This window comes from Lytechinus pictus, chromosome 11 (genome assembly GCF_037042905.1).
Source record: "Lytechinus pictus isolate F3 Inbred chromosome 11, Lp3.0, whole genome shotgun sequence".
NCBI lineage: Eukaryota > Metazoa > Echinodermata > Echinoidea > Temnopleuroida > Toxopneustidae > Lytechinus > Lytechinus pictus.
The window spans coordinates 20,171,459-20,191,679 of record NC_087255.1 but is presented as its reverse complement, the minus strand read 5'-3'; the positions used below and the strand labels follow the sequence as shown (position 1 = coordinate 20,191,679).

The following is a 20,221-nucleotide window of genomic DNA, read 5'->3' as shown; positions in this document are numbered from 1 at the left end:
AAAAAGTTTACTGTAAGAATAGCAGGAAACTGAATTAAAAATATTAGTGAAGTTTTGAGGAAAATCCATCAAAGATTTAAAAGTTCTTCGTAATATGCCAGTAGCTTCTCCGGTATATAAATCAATTCATTTATATTCATAATCCTAATTTAAAAAGATCAAATACAATCGAAATTTACAAAACAAATAAATTATACAATATAATGAACATATAACAATTGAGAGTATGAGGGGACTATCAAGTGATAAAAATCAATGAAATGTCATTTTTTCTAAAAACTTAAAATAGATTTTCATTGTACCTTCAGTATATCAACAGACAACTCATTTCACATCCGCTCCTGAAAGAAATATCGTCTAGCCATCACGAACCTTAAAAAATTGAATACTGTGTATTTTCTATTAATGGGGCAGCTACTTGTTTAATTATGGCGTCACGAATCAAAAACTTTAAAATCTATTCCTAAACTTTTTAAATCTTTGATAAATTAACGTCAAACCTTCACAATATATATATTTTTCCTACTTTGTTTTTACAACGAAATTTACATTAGGGTGAACTTCCCAATTAGTAACAATCGAATTTCAGATGTCTGGTATTATTTCTAATTATCAATGCCGGTCAAGGCGGCATTTTTCGGTTTCAAGGGAGAAAATGGAAAATGTGTTAATTTAAAATAATTGCAAAAATCCTCATTAACTTTCCTTCCTTTATTTTTGGGTGTTGTCTGAGGTGTTCACCCCCCCCCCCCCACACTCTAATAAATTTCTTCCAACTCTTGCGGCCAATATCCCCTTTTATTTCTCCCTTCTCAATATCCCCCCCCCCCTCTCTCACACACTCTCCTTTCTCTCTCCCTCTCTCACACTCCATTTATCTGCATGATAATCTTTCTATCTCTCAGACACACCCTTCCATTCCCTTCTATTACTCGTAAACCTCTATTTCCTCTTGTTCCTTTCCATACATTCCTTAGATTGAAATAGATTGCGATCAGCGACCAATCAAAAGTTGGATTGAAGTTTTTAATCTAATAGATATAGAATTCAATCTCATTCAACTGACATTTTCAATCCAATTTTGGATTGGCCCCTGACCACAATCTACGTTAGACTGAATGCCAATCTACGTAATTTAGGGAAAACCACACATGTTGCAGCCTTCCATGATCTTCTGATCACTTTTTATTCTGGTCATCCTCCTGCTTCATTGTACAGTGTATATACTCAACAGGTTAACATTTACATTAGGTACAGCATTGTCTGCAAGCACAGACCCTTATTTAAACCTTGATTATTGTACAGTGAACACTCCACAGACTATAGATACAGCATAGTCTGCAGGCATAGACCCTGATTTAAACCTTCATATAGTGAATACTCATCCGGTTTACATTTACGGTAGGCAAAATACAGTCTGCGGGCACAGACCCTGATTGAAACCTTGATCAACTGGTGGGTCATCACACAAGACTAACACATATAAATCTTGAGCAAGAGGTTTTCTGTACACACGTTATTGTAGGCTGCGCATTCAGACCCTTTAACTCAAGTGAAGGGTTTGCACAGTAGACTAGGTACAGCATACCACCAATATATAAAATACATGTATAATACTGAAGAAAATAATCTGCCAACCCACATTGCTGTGAAAATTAAAACACACAAGTTTGAATATAAAAAGAAAAAGCAACAAGTCAAATCATAAACAATTGAGGTAAACATGGTTGTAATACATGACCTTCTGGTTTGAACTTTGTATTTCTATTGCATTCCTCCTGGTAAAATGGATTCAAAATCCTTTATAAATTTGCAAAGTTTACATGATATAAGAGAAAAGAATACACATTGAGAGTCCCATTCTTGATCTATACATATAATTGATGTAGTTGCAGTAAACACTGATTTTATGAGAAATTTTCATGAGAAATTATGTAAAACCATGGTTAATTGTCACTATATGTTCATGTAGATCTGTGCAATCATGAAATCTAGGCTGAAAAACAATCACACCGAGGATTGCCATGTGCCAACGTAGATAAGCACAGGTGGGACAGTGTATTATTATTGCTTGGAAAAAGACCAGACAAATGGGTCATATGTCAGGCTTATTTTTAACATTTCTCAGCAATTTTCTCAGCAATTACAAAATTTCTTGCATGGTTAATTGTCACTATATATTCATTTGTTTTTTATTCATTCAAACAGACGCTTGGATGGTCATTTCAGACCCGACAAATGGCTCAAATGTGAGGCTTATTTTTGTAAATTTCTCAGCAATTACAGAATTTCTTGCATGGTTAATTGTCACTATATATTCATGTTTTTTATTCATTCAAACAGACACTTGGATGGTAATTTCATTGTATTCTGTACAAACTCATTTGGAAATCTACATCTCAACTAGAATTTATCCTCAACTATTTTTTCAGATAATTATTCATAGTAAATTTCTGCTTTTATCAAACCCGGGTCACAAAGAATTTATTCACTCTCTATTTTCAGTTTGATTTAACAGTATCTTGTTCAGGACAGAGGACATGAGGTAGTCAAAATCAGCCATATTATTTCAGGGAAGCCCCATATCGGACATGCATACTGTATAGAACTGCCATTATAAAACTACCCAAAAAATATTTGAATGCATTACCTGATAAATTTAAACAGTGCCCTCCTACAAGCGTGTTCAAGAAGATTAGTGATTAGTTTTGTGTAGTTACATTGTAAGTTTTTTACCCAGAGTTGTATTTGTTTTTGTCATTTTGCATAGGGCATGTCACTTTGGAAAAAGCACTTAATGTAATTATTCATCAAGAAGAGAAAATATGTTGTCAAGTTTGATCTAAAAAATTTGCTTTGACTTGGTCAAATACTCTTGATTAATGGAAGTATGACATCTGCATATACAATTTACAATACTTTCCACAATTTATAGCTTCACACCCAAAGCTTACAAGTTTCTGTTACAAAGAATTAACATACGTGCCCTCTTCATAAAAGAGCATGTGTAGAGAAATATGAATATACATAGAGAGCTTTACAAGCATTGCTTAACATGAATTATAAACAATAAGTATTTCATAAAATATCAATCGGGACATTTCAACACCTCACCACAGCAAGCAATATGCCTGCAAAGTTTCAAAAGCGCATGAATGTCATCCAATTTCATAATCCTAAAACAGGAGCCATTTAACAGATACAAGCATGATTATGAAAACACATACATCAGAATACTGAATGAAAAATGGTTTATCCAACCAATGGTGTGAAAAGGAAAAATTATATACACATACTAGATATCTACAGGTGTTAATGTGTGTTAAATATAATGTTCAAGCTGAATTGCATCCAAATGACTTGTGATGAAGAGTACTAGCAAACCCTTTTAATAGATAAATAAATATGAATAAAATTGTGAAACACACATGTATATCAAAAGCATTTCTGAACTGGCATGTACTTGCTTCATGACAGCTAAACCAATGACTTCATTGTTACATCATACCAATAACATTCATGTGACTTTACACTAATAGCAATGTAACATCACACTAACAGCACTGTGACATCACACTAACAGCACTGTGACATCACACTAACGTTACTGTGACATTATAATAACAGCATTATGAAATTGTGATCCATGTCATTGAGACATCATACTAATAGCATTGTAAAATTATATTGATAGCATTGCAACATCATACTATAGCTCATGACATCATAATTCATGTCATTGAGTTATCATAAAAAGCTTTGTTTGTGACATCATAATCTAAGTACATACATTCAGCATAGTGTCAGAATGAGTCATACATCATGAGGCCTGGCTCACACCATTGTGTTTTTAGCCTGCATTCAGCTGCGGATTGCCTAATTGCCTAATAAATTTGTTCAAACATCCACAACTGAATGCATCTAAATGCACCAAACATCAATAAGAGGAAACTCGAGCAAGGAAGTGGAGCAACGACGAGCAGCTTACTCAGGCCTTAAAGCAGCATTAGACGGGTGCTTAATATACCTCATCACTTCGCTTTACTACTTGCAACTTTGAATGAGCTCCGACAAGTTTGTAGGCAACAATTTGATTGCAACCAAATATTTTGCCTCGTAGTGTGCTGTGTTAGGCTGCAGATTGCGGTTTTAAGCTAACGCAGCTTAAAACGCAAAGGTGTGAGTAGGGCTTTAATGATGAGCCATCTATAATCCCGCTCATCTCCCCGTAAGTTATCTTCCTTATTCTCCATGGAATTCACAAATTATTGCCAATTTTCCACTTAGATTTGCTTTACTTCTACCCCATGCAATAAATAAAAAGAATACAATATCAATCCTATTACACCCAAAATGAGGAAAACACATTAAAATAAATAGAGCCCAATACCTTATTCATAGAAATAATGTCATCTTGCATAACGCACATATCAATATACATGCATATGAAATGGTGCAGGTAGTATTGTCGGTGGGAAACAATTCATGCCAAATCCTAATTCTTAAAAAGTCATGATCCTCAATAAATAAAAAAATCAGTTGTAAAAATACAATTGAAAACTGCAACTGGAATTTGCTATTGATTGCAAATATTGTCTTAAAACACCCTTTAGGCCATTCCAAGCTCTTTGTGAGACACCCCCTGGTTTAAAGGGGAAGTTTCCCCTGAAGAAAAATTTTGTTGTAAAAATAGCAGAAAAAATATTGGTGAAAGTTTGAGGAAGATCCATTAAGGATAAAGAAAGTTATAAGAATTTTAAGTTTGGGATTTGTGAAGTCATATATGAGCATCTGCCCCGTACGTTATGTAATGTAAAATGCATAAATTTCAATTTTTTAATGGGCTGTGGTGACTTATTTTTGTTTTCTTTTTAGGAAGGGGTGTGAAATGATTTGTCTATTGATATACCGAAAGTACAGTAAAAACCATTTCTATTATCTGAGAAAAGACAATTCACTGATTATTAACCATACAATGAGTAGGAAAGCTGCTCGCATATGATGTCACAAATCAAATAATTGAAATTTAAATAACTTTTTATTCTCAGATGGATTTTTCTCAAACCTTCACCATTATTTTTTCATTATTTTTTCTGCTATTTTTGCAGTAAACTTTTTGTCAGGGTGAACTTCCCCTTTAACTCATTACTCTACTGGGGACTGACTAATAGGGTATCAGTGGCGAGCGGATTTATTGATCTTGTCGTACACTTCAGGGAAAGCACCTTCGCAGTTGAGTTTCTTGCGTTGCTTGTCGTAGAGAGAATGATCAAACATCTCTCGGAATTCGTCGCGGGTCAGGTAGCTGTCGGCATATAGCATCTGGAAACTGGGGGACAACAAACAACAACAATTGTAATAAGGAAAACAATAATTGAATATCCACTTTGTAAACTGCTCAGTACATTATGTTTCAAAGTGCTTTAATTGATACATTATTCACCTGAATTAACTTGTGCAAGTAGATGCGTCTAAAGTGTAAGTACTAAAACAAGATAATATATACGACAGGTAACCAGTTCTTGTGCAAAATATATTGATTTTTATAAATTTGATTCTCTATTTAAAATTCAGATACTGTCCGCCCAGTGACTTTTTGATATCCTTTCATCAAATTGTTTTTGCTCTATCATGTGTGAACAAATAATCACTGAATATATATCAGATAACAGAGGAGAATCTTAAGCTTTACAATGATGAACCATACGTCTATTACATTTGTGATTAAAGCAGCAATGGACTAGCACCCTCAATAGCGCCATCTCAAGTCCTTAACTACTCACATCTGACCAGCATAGTGCAACACTCTGAGCTATTATATCCCTTATTTAAGATTGTTGTATTGAGAGTGTACACAAGGAGAAAAAGAATAGTTTTACTACGAAAAACGTTTGCCATGAAATAGTTCATGTTCCTTGCTGACGTCATGCATAGTCCATTTTTTCCCTAGGGAAAAAGTGAACTATACCTTTTTTTACCCCGCCCCCTACTCGAGCAGAGCGCTGCTCAGCCCAACGGTACTCTCTACTGCATGCCACGGGAAACTTTCGGCGAGCTGCACTAACCAGGCGCGCTCGCTGAACAGACGATCAATACGGCAAGGCTTATTGTTTTCTCAACGATTGTTCCATCATCGACTTATTAAAAATCGTTTTGCTGTAAAAGTCGGGTATCAAAGAAGAATATCGTATGAAGAATATAAATGAGTGGAAGGGATATAAAACAAATATACAATGACCCATTCTCGGAACTGGCTAAAACTATTTGCACTCAGGAACATCACATAGTACTATTCTCCCTCGGGCCGATGGCCCTCGGGAGAATAGTACTATATGATGTTCCTTCGATGCGAATAGTTTTAGCCAGATCCTCGAGTGTCATTGTATATTTGTATAATATAGCCCACTTAAATGATAACATGCTAATTCACCGATCAGTACATCCATATCACACTTATTATGTTACAAAGTAGCAAAACAAGAACTTTCCACTCAAAAACATTATAGTTTCTCTGTATGAATAAAATCATAGACTACCTCATTCTCTGTATTACTGAAGGTTATCTCAAATAAATATTTTAACACTAGTTATTTATAACACAGAGTCAACGTCTCAACGAGAGACCACACAAAGTTCGCACCCACTTAAAAGTTATAATAAAGCATCAACACTTTTTTGTTTCATTTTTTCTTGGACACACTGTAGAGAGAAAATTGAAAACTGCGCCTCGGAACAGTTTACTTAGATGGCCCATAATAAATGCTGTCTTTATTATAAAACTTTTGTACAACATGGTCATGACCTTTAGTCAAGTACATGAAAATTACTGTAACAATCTGATTTCTGCAGTGGCAGTCTTTTTAGACCAAAGAAGAATGAAAGGAAAGTATTAAGTATTTGTTGAGGAGAATGTTACCACTCACCCGTTGACTTTGCGGACATGTTCCTCCACCTTACGAGTAGTGTCTCTGAAATGGAAGTCGGGATTCTTTGGGTTGCCGTAAGCTCCTATGTCCACATAGAGTTCTTCCTGGTTGCCTGAAGGGTGAACCATGCCCGGTACAGATGGTAGAACAAATGGGCACAACCACAGTGGATACATCTAGAGAGGAATACAATAAAATGTAATGAAAAGTATCAATGACATTAGAGGGCCCATTTCATAAAACTTGTTATAGTAACAAATTTGCAGTAACAGTTAAAAGCTACTAAAATCCTTATATCTAATTGGCTGATGGTAAGTTTGTTATAGAAAATGAGCCTTTGTTACTATAAAAAGTCTTTACGAAAACAAAGGAAGAAGATAATGGGAAGATGAGGAGGAAGAAATTTAAGAGTAGAAAGGGAGAAAGAGGAAGAGAAAGAGGATTGGGAGAGGTGGAAGAGGATAGGAAGAGGGAGTGGGGATAAAGGAGTGTGAGATATCAGCTTTTTAGCTTATTTCAACTTTTTGATTTTCAGCTTATCTTAGCTTTCCTCTGTACAAATCTATGGGTACTCTTTCAATTTTAGATGTTGTTCCTTTCGAAACTCTTCAGCTCTTTTTTTATCTGTGATCACGTATACCCTGAAAGCAGGACAAGGAACAGGAGAGAAGATGGAGGAGGGGAGGACAAGGATGAGAGGATAAGTTGGAAGCGGAAGGAAAGGAGTAGGAGATGAGGAATAATGGAGGAGGAACAAGGAGATGAGGAGGGGGGGGGATAGGACAATGGATAAAGAAGAAGGGGCAGAAGCAATGAAATAGGATGAGAGGGAGGAAGAATGGTGGAGTGGAAGGTGAACGGGGAAGAGGTGAAGAAGCGGAGGATGGTGGGGGGGGGGGGGGAAGCATACCACTCTTCAAAAAATATCTCATCACACTAAGCTACATCCATCAACCTTTAGAATCATACAAGATCCGGTATGTTTAATGTACAATGCATATTGTCCAAGATCATTAGAATACACAAGCTCTTTTGCAGAGTTCTATTTGGAGGACTTACATTCATTTCATCATGGAAACACATGAGGGAGCTCTTCATGTCTTTCAGAGGCACCAGCATATCCTGTACGACATGTTTCTTCTCATAGAGTTCTCTGATGACCTCACCTTGAGTAAGCTTCAAAAGCGACACCTTGGGAGGAGTCAACCAGCCAAGGAGATAGCGGAAGATTGGATGGTTTCCAAACGGCACAATATCCTGTAAGAATAAATCGGCACGATCTTCATCTCGATACAATACTTTTTGTATTCTGCAAGAATTAATTTTGTTTCAATCTGTACTGAGATAATTAGCTGCATTTTCTGACTTCCCAAAGACTGCAAGGGAATACCTGGTTCTCTTGGCAAAGGAGTTTTGGAACAAGTTGGCTTGCGTCGAAACAGAAATATCAAGGAACATGAACAAAGAAAGTTTGAAAAAAATCGGACACATAATGAGAAAGTTATGAGCATTTGAATAATTGCAATCACTAAATGCTATGGAGATTCTCCCATTGGCAATGCGACAAGGATGTGTGATGTCACATGTGAACAACTTTCCCTTTGATCGACTATAAAATACCCCCAAAATGTCTATTCTTGCTTTTTTTTATGGTGATACAAACTCTTCATCCATGATGTATTCTTTAAAAATCTGTATTACATGCTCTCCTATAGAAAGAACACATGATCTACTGATAGATGTGATAAAAGAGGTAGTTTAAGTGAAACATATACTAAAGTAATGGGGAGAGTTGTTCTCAAGTGACATCACACATCTTTGTCGCATTGCCAATGGGAGGATCTCCATAGCATTAGTGATCACAACATTCAAATGCTCATAACTTTCTCATTATTTGTCTGATCTGTTTCTTTGAATTTTCTGTTTACACACAAGCTATCTTGATCCAAATGTTTCATTCTCATTTAAGGTTACCGCACACTGTAATATCTGACTGCGACCCAATATTTTAACATATCGCATTTTCCACTTTTTATAATTTTACATGTTGGAATGTTCAGCTTTAAAGTGCCATCGACTTGTGGAGATGGCAAGATATTTTATCTCACCAAGTCGACTAATGAAAAAGTGTATGTCGACATGGAGAGACACAAATGTGTTCAAAAGTTTGTGACCAACAACACACTTCAATGTTCGGCAAGCCCAGAAAAACAAACTTGAATGAATGTAATATTTTATCACCCGACCTCACAATTAAATATCTAAAACATGGCAGAACTTTAAATATGATCATTATCTGGTGCGGATCACTTTTGAGCACCACTGTACATGTATAATGTTAATGGCGAGATTTAATTTCATATCACATCGTGCACACACCATATTCAGTTCAAAATGAATCCAGGCCGAGGCTAGCTGCGTACGCTGTGGATGCAAAATAAAATCTTGCAATTCACTTTTTATATGTCAACATGGTGAAATAACGTATCTCCCCATGTTCACATTCAACTTTTCATATGTCAACTTGCCGAGATATTGTATCTCGCTATGTTCACATACTGTACAACTTTTCATATGTCTACTTGGCAAGATAATGTATCTCGCTGTGTTCACATACTGTACAACTTTTTATATGTCTACTTGGCAAGATAATGTATCTCACCATGTTCACATACAACTTTTTGTTGAAAAAATGTTATTATGTTGACTTGGCGAGAGAAATTATCTTGCCATCTCTACTAGTCGTTGGCACTTATCAAATTCGATCATAATTTTTTTTCAAAATCACTTTGCAAATGGATTCTGTGGTGTGCGTCGGGTTAAAATTGATGATTGTGAGAAGGGACAAACCTGAATTTCCCAGAAGATACTCCTAGAGTGTCGATGATAGTAGTGCCTCAGGGGAATGTACTCCACAGCAGGACCGGACTTCAGGAACCCCTCGACGTGCTTGAAAAACCAGGGCTTCCAGAAGTTTCCAATTGAGTTGATCTGTGGTAAATCGTTTCACAAAAATTTAAAAGAAAGCTAGTCAGTGGTTGGGGTTTACTAAGCAATCAATATGGAATTATCATTCCTCTGCATGCATCCTGTGGTGATAATTTTCATTATTTTACAGTGGCAAGGACATTTATGTACAACATAGGCCTAGCATATTTTTCATAGAAAGTGAACAAAACTGGAGCGGAAAAATTACATCTCATTAATCTGTTATAAAATGAAATGATTACAATGCTTGGAATCAAATAGCTGTAGGCAATGCTTACCCTTGTCCATACCATCCATTGTGTGTAAACTACCTGTATGCATGTATATCATGAACTATAATTAGGGTGGGTGGGGGTGGCATCCAGGAGGTGTTTTACAAAGATGTAACAAGAAACAAGGCAAAAGCAATTTTGTGTCTCGCCCACTCATGAAAATAACCAGAAATATTGTGATTTGCGAGGGCACGCAACAGAATTGTATCAAAACTTCATTGTGAAATGAATGGGATGGAATAACACTTTTCATAAGAGTCTTGTACATAAACTTTAATGTTGACCTCAAAATGAACTTTGACCATACCATGTGACCTCCCAACACAATAGCATGCAGGTCCCCTAAGTACGTCTACCATCCAAGTTTGGTTGAAAAGTGACTTACGGTTACGGAGTTAGGTGTCATAAGAGTCTTGCATGTAAACTTTAACGTTGACCTGAAAATGACCTTTGACCTAACCATGTAACCTCTGACTGCAGCATAACATGCATGTCCTCCAAGTCCATCTACCATCCAAGTTTGGTTGAAAATTGACTTACGGTTGCGGAGTTAGGTGTCATAAGAGAGTCTTGCATGTAAACTTTAACGTTGACCTGAAAATGACCTTTGACCTTACCATGTGACCTCCGACTGCAGCATAACATGCAGGTCCCCCAAGCCCATCTACCATCCAAGTTTGGTTGAAAAGTGACTTACGGTTGCGGAGTTAAGTGTCATAAGAGAGTCTTGCATGTAAACTTTAACGTTGACCTGAAAATGACCTTTGACCTTACCATGTAACCTCCGACTGCAGCATAACATGCAGGTCCCCAAAGTCCATCTACCATCCAAGTTTGGTTGAAAAGTGACTTACGGTTGTGGAGTTATTTGTCATAAGGTTTGTGACGGACGGACGGACAACGGACGACATTTTGATCCCTAAGTCTCGCCTTCACCTCTGGTGGGCGAGACAAAAAGATAAAAGGATGGGAAACTAACCTTATCTTGTTGGGCATCATCTGTTAGCTGTCCTGTCATTATAACAGCTTCATTCTCAGAGTACATCAATCCTTTTAATACAAAATAAGTATATAATTCAAAATTAGCATAAAATATCAAAGTTTCTCACTTTTTCTCCAACCTTTCTTTTATTTTCAAATACTGAATAGGGCTGTATTTTGCTTGGAAATATGCATTATAAAAGCATGTTGGCATTTTCAAAACTTAATGAAAATACATATTAAAACTGATATTTTTTTTAAGGAATACATAAAAACTTAGTGATGTAGGTGATGATGGTCCAATACACATATCTACATGTATAAGGATGACACAAAGAGATACATGTAGCTGTATGATGAAAATTCCAATCAGGGTTGTTGATTTTTTGGATTTTTAAAAAAAAATCAAAAAAATCGGATTTTTTGGATTTAAATCGGATTTTTATGATTTAAATCAGATTTTTTTGATTTTTTTCCAACGAAAAATAATGGTCACACTTAACAAGTTTTAAACTATATTTAAACTTTTTTACACCAATAATAGTGGTCAAGTAGTCTTTAGAACATTGTGTATTGTACTATTTGACACAATAATCCACTTATATACAGGTAATTTTTTTATTTTTTTAAATATTTATTTGCATTATAGAGAGGGACATTTTATGGAAGCCCAAGTAATGTTATGTATTATGTATACATTTAAACTCTTGAAATTTTTATATCAGTCAGTCCAAAACATCCGAAGTGTTACTCCAATGCATGAAGTACTCAAAGAACTTGAGAATTTCCAACAAAATTGACATTATTAAAGGCCTGTTAGGGTTCCTATACTGCCCTTGGGAATTCTAGCTGGGAATATTTCCTAGAATTATCACATGGGGGATTTTAGCTAGGAATAATTCCTAGAAATATCACATGGGGGACTTCCCAACTAACAGCTGGTAATAGCTAATAAACAAAGGGTTTTGCAACTTAAGTAATTGAAAGAATGGGAATTAATAGTAACAAGAAGGAGGTACATACAAGTAGTTCAGCTGTTTTGTAAAAGTATCCAAGTTGTGGACTTTGAGCACCTTTGTAGATTTTATATATTATTTTATTGAAGATTTAACAGTTTGGTGTACATACAGAGAGTTATTTATCATTACTTCGTTAGAAACTTGTTGTTTTCATCAGTTTTGCTTGTTTTACAATTTGAAAATAAAACAGTGGTGTTAAATCAGACTCCATGAGGGTGTATCATTCTTTTAAAGTATCTCTAAAGCATGTGGAACAGAAATGAAAATGATTTCATTGAAAGTATCTGTTAAGAAGAAGAGAAAATAGAGAAAACTAATTTTTTCATAAAAGTTGATTTAAATCAGTGATTTTTTTGAAAAAAATCAAGTGATTTAAATCGCGATTTAAATCATGATTTAAATCGACATGATTTAAATCAAACAACCCTGATTCCAATGCATTCAAATGTGGAAGGAGCTGTTTCAATTGGTAAAAATGCAATCACAATATACTGTACCATGGGCATTTCGTTTGAAATCATCAGTATATGTGTCCTTTGTAAAAAAAAAAGGGTCTTATTTAAAAATGGGTAACTGCAGAGCAATAAAAGCTGAAATTCAGTTGAGCTGAATTCTAGGAATGGGAGGCATTAAAACGTGTTACCTACTTACCTTCAACAAATTCATTTTTCTGAGCCTCCTTTGAACACTCTGCAAAGACGTTATAGACGTCATCAAAACAATGCACAGGCTTGTACTCCAGACGGACAAATTTCTTAGCAGGTACGATCTTGATCTCCGCTGATACAAGAAATCCAATAGTTCCATATGACCATGGAACAGAGTAAAATAACTCAGGGTTTTTATCCTATTGCAAGAAAAGAATTGAAATATTTCATTTTTCAGATTTACTTCATTTTCATTATCAATTTAATAAATTCTTTAATATGAAGTCACATGTGGTAAATGCATTACTACTGTCAATGTCGAATTCACTGATAAAGGATGGATTGTATTTTCATATACATGTACTGTAAGAGCGATGCATACATTTTCACCTTCCAACTTGTTACCTACAAGAACCCGGTGATTCGTGACAGGCTTTTGAAAATTACAGATTCACAAGTCCATGGGTTTATTTGGTACTGTAATGGTTTGTTTGAGAAATTTACTGTGTCACTACAGTCAATTCCATCTGGGACTATGTAAACGGGCAATTCACCACTTTAATGTCAAAAAACTCTTCCTATAAAAGAGCTCGGAGTGTAAATTGGGCTCAACAAAGCATTTTAAAGTCAGAAGTATTAAGAAAAAAGTCATACAATCAAAAACCAAACACCCATTACAATTTGTCCATATATGTATTGAATGTAAATAGGCCCAATGTTCTTGATTGTCGCATTAAGGACTGGTTTCCTTGTTGCAAACCAGTGACTAGCATAAATGAACTAAGAAAACTGCATCAGGGTTGGCAAACGACAGGTTTTACCCCCCCCCCTCTCTCTCTGTCTCTTTCAAGGTCTGATATTTTACACTTGTCATGAGGAATTGTTTGCCCTGTATGAACAGGGGCTGTGGAACAGTTTTAAAAGGGGGGGGGGGGCTGAGCTGAAAGTGGGGGAAAGGGGGAGGTTGACCAATGCAAAAATCACAATGGTAATTTTTATGTTTTTGTAGTATTTGTACACGATTTTGGTTTTGGACAAAAGTGGGGGGGGGGCTGTAGCTCCCCAACCCCCTTCCCCTTGGTTCCGTGGCCCCTGGTGTATAGTGAGCAAATAAATAGACTTCATGTACATGTACCATACCTCTGAGCATTGGACCACACTTCCATCAGCCAAGACAAGTTCAAAGCTGACGCAGACATGTTGAAATAGACCATACTTGTGAGAAGAACTCTCTATTCCAACACCCATGATCAAACCACCTTTATAGGAGAAAAGAAAGATAGAAGGGTCATGTTTGTTAATCGTACATTTTTATAGCAGTCTCTTAAGTGTTCAATTAAACTCTAATACATTTTTTTTTCTATTTCTCAGCATACTACAGTGTAGTGTTTTCTAAATTATGCTAGGTAATTTCATTTCATTCATTTATTTCAAATGTCAACATAACACATACAGTTAAAAAATTATCATTGCTAACAAATATATTGTAAGATTATGATACAAAAGTCAATAAGTTTGATTTCAAAGTAATTTTATGAATGCAGAAAAATACATTTGAAAAAAAAGGTTGGCAATTTAATTCACAGAAATTTCCAACTAGTGAATCTTAACATTTCAAATAATTATGTGACATCATTATTACAGACCCATGAATTTTTCTCTAAAAGGGTTTTCATGTAGCTGCCTTCCTCTGGCTGCTATTCTCTCAAGCATTTTGCTTATGATAGCTAGCCACTGCATTTTATTTTATATATTATTGCTTACATGTATATCTATGTAAATTATTCTTCTATTATGTAATCGTCGCAATTTGTAATTATTTCATTTATTTTTGTATTTCTTTATATTCATTATGATTACTGTGTTTCATATATTGCATTTTCAATAAATGCAGAAACACCAAAAAAAAAAAAAAAAAAAAAAAAAAAGTAATCTTACCAGACAGAACTACATAAAATTGTAAAACAAGCTCTTGTTATAGTAAAAATCTGCAATAACAGTTAAAAGCTACTGACATCATTCAATCTGATTGGCTGATAGTTAATTTCTTATAGAAATCATGATATTATAACAAGTCTCTATGAAATGGGACCCAGGTCTGTCAAAAGCAAACTTTCATATGTATACATACACGAGTAATTTCTGAAGATGACCTTCAAAATTTTACTTTGGCCTTAAAAAAAATACACCATAATCAGTAATCAAATACACTCTAATTGTTAACATTGTTTACCTCCATGTACATACTGTATAGGGCAAGGCAGAGCTGAGTAAAGTTTACTTTAAACTTTCAGGCAAATTTTTTTAAAGGCATAAATCTAACTACACTCAATGTTTAGTTGGAAGGCAACTTTCTTGAAGAAAGGCAAGGACTACATGTACACTCCCATTTACTCCAATACAAAAAAAACTAAAATGTCATTGTTTCAAAAGTCTTACTTCAACTTATATTTTCTTTCATGAGGACAGAAAACAATACCTTGGTTAATGGTTATTATATTTTGATTACTGTTGCAGGGGTATACACTGTAGGGGAAACCCCAAAATCCCTGTTTTAACATGACCTATTGGAAAGTTGTCCCTACCACTTTATACCCAGTTGCCAATTTGAAATTTACAGTTTAAGGGATCTCAATTCTCAAACAGCCATACTTATTGTCTTATTTCTTTCAAATGCTCATTCGGTTTTTTACTTATTTTTCTCCTCTCTCACATAGCAATTTATGACCAAGTTTGGATTCCCTGAATTGCCTGGTCATTTATGGCAAAGTTATTGAAATTTGTCAATGATGAACATTTTTATAAATGGCCCACTTTATTTCTTCAATAAGAAGCCCGTGCATTTGGTTTATTTTCAATTGGTCTAATGCCAAATCGTCCAACTACCAACTCGTCTACTATCTTTTGGTCAACCGTCAGTTTGTCCACTATCTAGTATCTACAAGGTCTAACTGCCATTTTGTTTAATAACCAGTTGGTCCAATAACCATTAATGTCTAATTGGACTATTAAAGTGTTAATTAGTCAAAATAAATGAAAAGAAATTGGGTACAACTGGTCATAGAGGAACTGGTGATTAGACAAAGCGATTATTGGACCGAATGTTTTTTAACCAAATGGCTGTTAAACAAAGTGTCAATGGATGGATGGAATGGCATTACACTAAATGAAGGTAGACCATGTGGTGAGTGGACGAGTTGGCAATAGAGGAATTTGCAAACTGTTCCATACGTTTATTTCTCTGGAAAATTGGTTCCCTTCTCTGTGCATGACAGACAAAATTAAAATAAATTGTTCCTTCTCCAGTGAAGAAGCCAATAAAAATTCAATGATAGTTCATTGACCCACGATTCCCAAGACATCATACCACATGTATAAGGTTATTTATTAAAGACAGCACGGTTTAATGAGATCGGATTATTTGCTTTAAGATAGTACATTGTACTTTATTTACTTGCAAGACAGGATGGATAAGGTATCGTTTTCATTGTGTAAATTAAACTACTACATGGACAAGATAATTTATTTGTATAGCTGGTATGTGACCCTCTAGTACAAAACAATCATTAAATCACTTTGAGTCAAAACAGGAGATTTTGAATGGAAAAATATCATTGTAGTTTGTACTTCAATTCAATACTTCTGAGGTAATAAATCTCTTAAAGGACAAGTCCACCCAAAAGAAAAGTTTATTTGAATAAAAGAAAAAAAAAAACAAGCATAACACTGAAAATTTCATCAAAATCGGATGTACATGTAAAATAAGAAAGTTATAACTTTCTTATTTTACACCAGATTTAGAGGAAATTTTAGGAAATTTAGAGTGTTATGCTTGTTTGATTTTTCTCTATCGAGTCAAATCAACGATTTTTGGGGGTGGACTTGACCTTTAAATATGGTTTGAGGGTGAAATACTTACAAGGAAACATGCCTGGTCTATGTTTTGGGAGTGCAGTTTAAGGAAATCTACATGTAACTGTGACTTGTATTTTAACTTTTTTATCAAAATGCAATATTTACATAGAATTACATCCATTCAAAGAACTGACCAAGATTGCAGTTTAGCTTCATAAGTCTTTACATGTACCGTACACATGTTCAAATAATCCCTTCACTGTTTAATATTTCCAAGGACATTACTCATTTGTCGTGTTTCCTTTAGGAATACGACTGACAATAATTTTACTCTTCTGTATCCAAAACCAGAATTACCATATTATTCTACATACTGCACTCACTCTATTTAATCAGCATGTTCTAAAAATATGAAAGATTTTAATGCGGGTAGCTTTGTCTGGTGTATTATGAAACCGAAGACTCCTAGATAATTTTCAAAGTTGCCGGAATTGTTGACAACGATGAAATTGCGTACAAATTGTGAAAAAAGAATGTGTTCTTGCTCTGATAAAATTAAAGCCTGCACCCTACAAATGTCTTATTTACAGACCGAGAAGCTTACCAACTGTGAGATCGTCCAGCTCTGGAAGGACCGGCAGTGTCCAGCCAAGAGGGTTCAGCATTGCAGTGATCTGACCCATGGTGGCCAAGGGCTCTACCTTCATGACCTGACGTTCAGTGTCCACTTCGAGGATATCAACCAGATTGATGAAGATCTTGCGATGGGTCTGTTTGTACTTGGCAACCCTTAGACTGATAGTTTGCCACCCTGGACGACCGGTACACATCAGCTGCCCACTCTGGTCCGATTTCCATTTCTTCACCTGAAAATTAAAGAATTTTCTATGGTTGGTTTCAGGCTTTCAGCTAGACCGATAAATAGATCTATTTCTGTCAGGGATATGCTCCGCTGAGACTTCGTCTGGCTCCGCGGCATCCCCTCCATCAATAGTAGGAGGGAAAAAAAAATGTTAAAAGACTCCTCCGAAACAGCAGATTTATCAGTCTAGCTTTCAGCGTACCTTGGAATTTAAGGTGGGGTTTTCTTCACACTGGTAACTTCTATTTTGTGGCTACAACAAATTTTCACTCATTCTATGTCAAGGTGTACATCATACATGTAACCCCTGTGTGCTGAAATTAGGTTACTTTTCTCTTGATCGAGTGGAAAAAATGTTGTTGTTTTTCTTTTCAAGTAACTAACAGCATAAAAATAGGGTGTCTGAAGCCAAACTGCAAAATGTCAGCATAAAACAGGCAGACTTCAGAAGAAAAATGGCCCATTTTTTCAGAAAATTCAGCCTTCAAGAAAAACTACATATAGATCTAGACCTAATCTGAATTGATTTTTTGTTTGGGACGTATGGAGAGAGAAAATTCAGGGGCCAGCTTCTTTTGACACTAATCTAAGGACAAGTTTATGATCATTTTAAATAAGGATTAAGAGAAATTGCAAACCCTGGCCTTATGTTTGTGTGTGTTAAGCTGAGATTGCCATTTCCCCATGCGTTTAATATGGGAAAATGAAATTTCTGTTTTTCACAATTTTTTTCACTTTGTTGCAATTTTTCAATGTGATCTTATTTCCAAATCTTTTACAAGATTACACCATCACATCAGAAAGAGCATCAAATTTCCTATTTGGCACTGTAAAAACAAGTTTTTGGCATCAGGAATAAATGTGTAACAGCTCTCGGAAGCTAAAAATTTGGATTTGTGTGGGTCCCATGACTCCCATCTACACAGTCTACGGAGTACGGTATACCCAGTTGTTGTGTGTCCAGACAGGTTGTGTGTCCGGACGATCAATTTTAGAAAGTCATTTGGAAAAATTTACAAGCGAAGTTTCGTAATTTTTTAGTACAAAATGTTAGGAAATATTATAAAGAACAAAATAGAAGATGATTACAAGTATTGAATTCATATTTTTAGTGTAATACAAAGACAAAAAAGAAGGCTTCAAAAATAAAGTGTCCGGACCCCGCATCCTACATACAAATACAATCATGACAATAATAAAATATGAAAATTGATGGCAGAGCCAGCAAAGAAATGCTGAAAATTGACTCAATTTTATTCTTCTTTTTTGCAGCCATTTCTTGGATTTTTCTGCAAATAATACATCTCTGTCAGTCTTACTCTTAAGATAATTTATATTAAAATCCACAGAGAAATTTCTTCAAATGAAAAAAGAAAAATATTTTTATTCCTCCAGACACATTAAAATTAAAACTTTTTTTTAAGTCATCAAAAATGACAAAAAAAATGTGCCTTTCAGTTTTCGCTGGTCATCATGATTTGTCTAAAAAATACTAGATCTATAGATTATACTTACCTGTGACTGAATGTCTTGAACTCGTTGAGAATGAAGTTTTGGAGCACTACTAAGTTTGAAAACGACCCAGTTGCGGATGAAATAGAAAACATCGTAAACAGCAGAGAGTGGAAGCAGGAATAAACACACGAAAATCCACCTTTGATTCACGATCACATATTCCATTCCCTTGAAATAAATGAGGACTAAACATATTATCAAAGGCAAGGCGGCCAAAACCGAAATTATCATGGTAAGGCTGAGCTCCATGGTTAGAAGTTAGGTAATCAAAATGACAGAAGAAATTGAAGCTTGCCTTTGTCTTCGTCGTTAGCGTGATACCGGGGTCGTCCGCGTAGCTAGGTCACAATCCAGGGGCGCGGCGTGTCTTGGGTGCATCACCAGCCCGAGCTGCCGGGCGGCCGGGCGGGGATAGAGCTGACCGCTGCCTCCCTGAGCCCTCGCTCGCGTGAGGTTCAGTTCAGTTGCCGTACGGTACGGTTACTTTGAAAAGCAAGTAAAAAAAAAAAAGGAGACCACGCCTTGAATGCATGATGAAGGATCGGATGATGTCAGTTTGGCCAAATAAAATTCAGCAAGTTCATTCAGTGGCGGATCCAAGCCGGGGAGGGGGCACAGCCGGCCCGTGCCCTCCTTTTGAGAGTCATAATCAAAATTAGTAATGTAAATATACCGTTTTTACTCAAGTGTGCCCCCCTCCTTTTGAAAGTGACCGAGAACATTTTTTTTTGGCTTGTACTTCTCCGCTGACGAAATCATGAATTTCAGTTAGGTGAAAACCTTTTTTTTGGTCTAATTTTAATCGGGAAAATGTGCCCCCCCCCCCCTTGGAAAATCCTGGGCCCGCCCGTGTGTTCATTAGTTTCTAATTAATCAGAAAAAAGTACAAACATAATTTTGTATAACCAGTGATGCTCAAAACAATGAGAAAAATACTCATGGACAGTGAGCTGAAAGTGAGGTTGGAAATTTAACCAGTTGGTTTGACCCAAACAATTAACATGTTATACAGCTGTTAAATTTTCTCACCACGTCACACTCCCCCTCTCCCTCTCCCTCTCTCTTAATTACGTCCAATTATGTTCTTCCTCTCATTTCTTTCTTTCTTCATTTTATTCCTTTGTTTCCTTGATGTCTTCCTTATGTACAGCATGTT

The 20,221-nt window shown here is 35.7% G+C and overlaps 1 protein-coding gene across 2 annotated transcripts; it reads right to left on the bottom strand.

Annotated features, from left to right (window-relative positions):
- Window positions 1-1,154: 1,154 nt before the first annotated feature.
- LOC129270955 (delta(24)-sterol reductase-like) lies at window positions 1,155-19,638 on the bottom strand. 2 transcript variants are annotated; one of them, XM_064106960.1, is made up of 10 exons: window positions 19,066-19,638; window positions 17,293-17,554; window positions 13,974-14,092; window positions 12,838-13,033; window positions 11,166-11,236; window positions 9,777-9,917; window positions 7,986-8,183; window positions 6,924-7,102; window positions 5,162-5,329; window positions 1,155-4,665 (listed from the first exon to the last, which is right to left on the bottom strand). In XM_064106960.1, the coding sequence occupies exons 1-9, from the start codon at window positions 19,312-19,314 to the stop codon at window positions 5,176-5,178; spliced, it is 1,569 nt and encodes a 522-aa protein (XP_063963030.1). In that variant the 5' UTR covers window positions 19,315-19,638; the 3' UTR covers window positions 1,155-4,665; window positions 5,162-5,175. The 2 variants fall into 2 exon arrangements, with proteins under 2 accessions (XP_063963030.1, XP_063963029.1); XM_064106959.1 differs by having other exon boundaries at window positions 1,155-5,329; window positions 19,066-19,627.
- Between the last annotated feature and the right edge of the window lie 583 nt (window positions 19,639-20,221).

Bases quoted from the DNA above. Each gene is read 5' to 3' on its own strand.
- LOC129270955 (XM_064106960.1), bottom strand. From the start codon at position 19,314: ATGGAGCTCAGCCTTACCATGATAATTTCGGTTTTGGCCGCCTTGCCT. The intron at 17,555-19,065 runs GTAAGTATAATC...TTTAATTTTCAG, and splicing joins TTCAAGACATTCAGTCACAG to GTGAAGAAATGGAAATCGGA. The intron at 13,034-13,973 runs GTATGGTACATG...TTCTTGCAATAG, and splicing joins GTGTGGTCCAATGCTCAGAG to GATAAAAACCCTGAGTTATT.